The sequence below is a fragment of the Thamnophis sirtalis genome, unplaced genomic scaffold (assembly GCF_051295495.1).
Source record: "Thamnophis sirtalis isolate CommonGarterSnake01/CBP01778 unplaced genomic scaffold, rThaSir2_p1.2 scaffold_4, whole genome shotgun sequence".
NCBI classification, from domain to species: Eukaryota; Metazoa; Chordata; class Lepidosauria; order Squamata; family Natricidae; genus Thamnophis; species Thamnophis sirtalis.
Window position 1 is genome coordinate 109,097,125 of NW_028261384.1, and position 6,000 is coordinate 109,103,124.

General features: G+C 34.2%; 1 protein-coding gene and 1 pseudogene across 1 annotated transcript; both read right to left on the minus strand.

The window, feature by feature from the left end:
- Positions 1–419: 419 nt before the first annotated feature.
- LOC106537654 (olfactory receptor 12D1-like) lies at positions 420–1,309 on the minus strand (annotated as a pseudogene).
- A 3,758-nt stretch (positions 1,310–5,067) lies between these two features.
- Positions 5,068–6,000, minus strand: LOC106537655 (olfactory receptor 12D1-like). Its single transcript, XM_014051847.2, has one exon. The coding sequence runs from the start codon at positions 5,998–6,000 to the stop codon at positions 5,068–5,070; it is 933 nt and encodes a 310-aa protein (XP_013907322.2).

Below are 6,000 nucleotides of genomic sequence, written 5' to 3' on the forward strand. Positions count from 1 at the left end.
GCCAGCAGACAGTCAGAAATCCCTTCTGCTCCCACTGCTTTTTTGCCTATACAATTATTCTGGTTCTCTGTTAAAATAAAGAAATATTTAAGCTTTTTTTGACAAATGTGTTTAAGTCTTTGTTTATTTTTCTTTATTTTTTTAATTCAGAAAAAATAATTCACCAAGTGAAATTTTTATCCTCAGAAAACCTCTCTTTTGCTGTAGGTTAATTTATATAAAAATGGTTAAGAAATGAGGTATGTGAGAATCTTATATTCCTTAGGATTTTCAAATAACTAAAAGATCTTATTTGAAAAATACAAGGTTGGGAAATGACAGCATTGTGATACTGAACCATCATAGTTTCAATATCTTTCCAAAATTTCCATTACCCCAAAAATAGGTTGTTTTTTCTCCACATTTTCTTCATTGTTAGTTTAACCTCCTGATTTCTCAGTGTATAAATAAGTGGGTTTAAAACTGGGGTAATTGCACTATATATGAGAGTTACTATCATATCCTGCTTTGATGAATTACTCACAGTTGGAATCATATAATTAAACAATACAGGAACATAAAGTAAAGCCACCACAGTTAGGTGAGATCCACAGGTAGAGAAGGCTTTTTGCCAACCACTTCGGGTCTTAACCTTTACAAGAAGAAAAGTAATAATATAGAGGTAGGAGAGTAGTATGAAAATAAAAGGACCCATAACAATACAAGTGGTCACAATACTGAGGAGCATAAGATTGAGGTATGTGCTACCACAGGCCAGTTTCAACAAAGGCTTGATGTCACAGAAAAAATGTTCAATGTGATTTGATCCACAAAAGTGGAGGCGAGCAGTCACTGTTGCATGCATCAAAGCATGGAAAAATCCAGTGCACCAGGCAGCTGTTGCCATTAGGAGACAAACCTCTTTTCTCATGATGATCATGTACCGCAGAGGATTGCATATTGCAACATAGCGGTCATAAGCCATGATTCCAAGGAGAATGACTTCGCTACTTCCCAAGAAATGAAAAAAGTGCAGCTGGACCATGCAGCCCTTGAAGGATATTGTATGCAGGTTTGAAAGGAATCCAGCTAGCATGTTTGGTACAGTGACTGTTGAAAAGAAAATATCAAGGCAGGAAAGGTTTCCAAGGAAAAAATACATGGGAGTGTGAAGGTGTGGTACAGATAAAAGTATAACAATAATAGCACCATTCCATACTAATGTAGCCAGATACAAAAGCAGAAATATTGTAAATAGAAAATACTGAAAATTGGAGTAACTGTTCAAACCCATTAAGATGTATTTGTCTACTTCTGTATGGTTTTCCATAACTAAAAAAGAAAGAAAAAGCAAAACACAAGATATTAACTACAGATAAATATAGATAAAAATCTCACCTATTTTAACCCACTTCTGAGCATGACAATGACAGAATGATAGGATACAGATATACAGATAAAGACAAACACAATTTTGCTGATGGTGCCACAATGACAGATATACAATAGTAAAAATGATGGAGTCATCCTAAACATGCATTTCAAAAGTATGTATTTGCCTCTGCCATTGTGCAGAAAGAGAATGATTTTGGTGACCATGGAAGGAGAAAAATGCCCTCCTCAACACAATACCTTTAATTTATACCAATTGTTTCTGGGTCAACACTCCTGGTTTTTGTTATCTTTAGATCACAATCTCTTAGGTTTCCAGATTCTGAAATTATTTATTAATTAAGATTTGTCTTTAGTGGTCATCAGTGGTTTTTTGCTTTCTTTTTTGTTCAGTCATCAATTTTTTTATCCTAGCAAGATGCTATTCCGTTGATAAAAATAAATCAGTGAGAAACATGAGCAGACATTGAAAACAAAACCAGACCACGTTCTTAAAGAACCAAACAAAATCATGGAAATATTGAGAATTTATTTAGACATCATGAAAGGCTAGATATTAATTACAACATGCAAGAGATTTTGAACCTGTCGTACAGGATTATGCCATAGAATTTTGTTGGCATGCAATGAAAACTACCAGCTGTTAATCCTATTTCCATGCTTCTTTTTCCCAGAGTCCTCCTGAGTTATTTTAAAGATCCCCTTTTAATATGTAATACCTGACACCATCCTTCTCCTACAATAATGGTTTCATATCACAACTAACTAATGTGTGAAACTAACACACATACCTTCGGTCACTTGCCAACTGAGGCATGCATGGTTTTGCTTTTTGTTTTGTCTGAATGAATGCATATCTAAAAAAGTAGCAAACTACTAATGCTGAGAGTAGACTCACTGCAGGTATACTGCATTATTTGCGTTACAACATAGATTTTTATATTGTGAGGAAAATAGGAGGCAGAACAAATATTAGGTATGTTTTCTGCCTTGAATTATTTATAAAAATGCTATAAAGGTAGGAAACCCATCCATCCATCCATCCATCCATCAATCAATAAAATGCTTTTTCTGCAATATTGCATTTTTTTTAACCAACAATAGAAACTGGTGAATAAAATTTTTGCAGAACCTTTCAAAATATTTCTTTCCTGGCAATGACTTTGTTGATGCAGGAAGTTGAGAAGGCTATCAAAAAAATTTCAAAAATTATTCAAAAATCCTGTGTTGTCAAAACAATAATTATATCATACAGCTACTACCATGCCATCTGGATTAATATAAGTTAGTTCTTCACATATCATGACAACTATTTGCTTATCTTCTTTTGTTATTCTTGTTCTGTTGTTTAGGCATATTTATCATATATTTGCCTGCCTCAAGAAATAGGTTCCTGTATTTTATTTTGAAGGGGAAAAGAATTTGTCAAACATTTGTCCTGAGTAACATTTTGAGTCTGTTAAATATCTAGATAATACATACCTTAATGAAACATCTTTGCCACTAAGTAAGAGGAAATTATAACTGAAGACAAATTTGCCCAAGAGCCAAAGAAAACAACAAGGTGTAATTAGAAGGGATGAAAATAATCAACCTTCCTTATGGAAAATATCTTGAATGATTTTCACCTTTATAAAATATGTTTGCCTTATAAAACTTCATTTCTTGCCATTAGGGAAAAAACCACCCAATAAACCAATCATACTTGTTTGGTTGTGAGGGAATACATTTGCTGAATTTAATTATACATATAATTTGTGTAGCCAATTATTCAACAATAATTTCATGTATTATTAAATGAATGTCTTTTTATTTTCAGCAAAAATATACAGGAAATATACAAGTATAAGCCAATGATGCTTGAAAGTATTATTTGATATAGTAATAAGGACTAGGGATACATGAAATAATATGTGTATAAGTCAAGGCAAGAACCACAGACATCAAATTCAGACAATGACTTAGAGGAGTCAGTGTGGTTTTAGCCAAGAGTTCAAAATACAAGAATTCCCTTTGCTAATTCTATATTATAACAAATTCTATATTATAACATTCCAAAGAGGTTTTTCAGTTATATCTGCCTTTTGACAGAACATGGAATATTCTTGCAAATATCACCTTAAGAACAAAAAATGTCATAGGTTGATATATGAAAGCCACCAACCCAAAATAGGAAGGGGTGAGAATATGACATCAGCCTCCTTCTCTCCCTCAACAGTTGTTGTCTGAAGTGGGTAAAATTATATATACATCAGTATGGGATTATATTGTATTGTATTGTATTATGCTGAGTCGCTTCAGAGTGAGATGGGTGGCAAACAAACAAACTCAAGACTTATAATATACATGGTGGCATTTTTGTACCATGGCTTACTAAGTGCATTATTTCCTTATTTTACTTCCTTGAAAGATTTCACTAATAAAGTTCTTTTTTATCCCTCTAATCAAGTCTTTCTCTCTCCCTTTCCCTCCCCCCTTTCCCTCTCTCTCTCTCCTTCTCTCTGTGTAAGAACTATCGATTCTGTATGTAGAAACAAGTAGAAACCAAGCTTCATAAAGTCCCAAAGTAAGCTTCTGCCCTGAATTATGCTGTCTGCTATTTTGCTACCTAGGGAATGTTCTGATCCTCAGTGATCAACAGAAAGTAAGTGTGAAAAAGTACATTATTAAAAAAAACCCAGACAAATGAATTAAAATGATCTAAAATATAGCTTTAAAATATCAGTCAACTGTTCCCTGTCTTCAAGTGAAGACATTATCAGACATGCCCCATGAAGCTATATTTCATGAAGCAATTTGGAGAACTCCTAGATTGTATGGGGTTCCATTCCTCTAGCTCCCAAATAGCAATGATTGTATATAAATACATATGTAGAGCAGAGGTGGGTTGCAAATCCCAGCACTACCGGTTTGGTTGTGCTCGCACACAACACTTCTGCACATTCACCAAAGCATCTGGGTGAGTGGCAGAGCCTCCCACCACTTCCATAATTTGTGCCAATTTGTGCTGAACCGGGAACAACCCACCTCCGATGTAGAGACACTTGTCATCTAATTTCTGAAATTCCAAAATTTAGTTCTTCTAAAAAAACCTTAAAATGTACATACGTAGCCCCCCCTTTTTTATTCCACTTTGTTCATCATAAAGAATGGGGTTTAACTGAGGGATACTTTTTAAAATTATCCTGAGGATCTTCATTTTCTCTGTTACTTTTGAAAGGACTTCTTAATATGCAATCTTATAAAGTTTATTGAAGCTACAGATGTACAGTGTGTCAGAATCATCAGTATTCTGTTTGGAATATTTTTAAGTAATGGAGGAAATAAAAATAGTTACAATATAAAATTCTTCTTTTTATTCATTCATTTATTTATTTGATCCCACTAGCTTTAAATATCTTTCAGAAATATGCAATAAAGGATAAATTCAATTAAAAACATAAATCCTACCTTTTAATTTAAATAAATTACAATTGGAAAAATAGAAAACCCATGGAATTATTTTTATATATAAATAATATATATATGAAATTAGATCCATCTGGAAGTATATTTCAAACCACTGTAGCATTTTCAGAAACTTGAGGTCATCATGGGATGATCTTAAAAGGAGAAGATATAGAAATTATTCTGTTATGTAACATGAAGCTAAGCATTAGAACACTTTGAATAGCATTTTCTAAAAAACAGAAGCATTCATATCCTTACAAAAATGGCATTCTGAATTAGAATCTTTCTTATAGCATTTTTGACTTCATAATTCCTTAAAGAATAGATCAGAGGATTTAAAACTGGTGTAACTATACTATATAAAAGAGAGACAATTGGATCTTTATCACTGGCAGAAGCAAGCATGTAGTTGGACAATACTGGAATGTAGAACATTGCCACAACCATCAGGTGAGATGCACAGGTGGAGAAGGCTTTCCAACGGTTCTGCCATGACTGGACTTTAAGGACAAGAAAAGAGATGATGTAAAAATAGGAGAGAAGAGTGAAAAGGAAAGAAGAGAAAGCAATTGAAACAGTAACAAAATTTAGCAGGGTATAACTAAGTCTTGTACTACTGCAAGCTAACACAAGAAGAGGTTTGATGTCACAAAAAATATGTGGAACAAGTTTGGGGCTGCAGAAAACAAGTTGAGAGGTCACAATTGTGTGCATCAAGGCATAAAAAAATCCAATGGTCCATGTGACTCCAGCTAAGATAACACAAGTCCATTTATTCATTATGAGAGTATAATGCAATGATTTGCAGATAGCCACATACCGGTCGCATGCCATGATGCCCAGAAGCACAGCCTCGCTACAGCCCAGGAAGTGGAAGAAGTGCAGCTGAATGAGGCAGCCATTAAAAGAGATTGACTGATGATTTCTAAGGAATCCCCTTAGCATTTTTGGTACAGTCACAGTAGAGTAGCATATATCCAAACAAGAAAGGTTTCCCAGAAAAAAATACATGGGGATGTGAAGCCGAGGTTCAGTCAGGATAACAATCAGAATGGCCCCATTTCCCAATAAACAGGCTATATAGAGCAGCAGGAAAAGAGGGAAGAGAACCTGTTGTAGTCTATGGTCCCTTGTTAGACCTAAGAGAATAAATTCAGATACTTCTGTCGAATTCCTCAT

Coding starts and splice junctions, on each gene's coding strand:
- LOC106537655 (XM_014051847.2), bottom strand. CDS start 6,000: ATGAGGAATTCGACAGAAGTATCTGAATTTATTCTCTTAGGTCTAACA.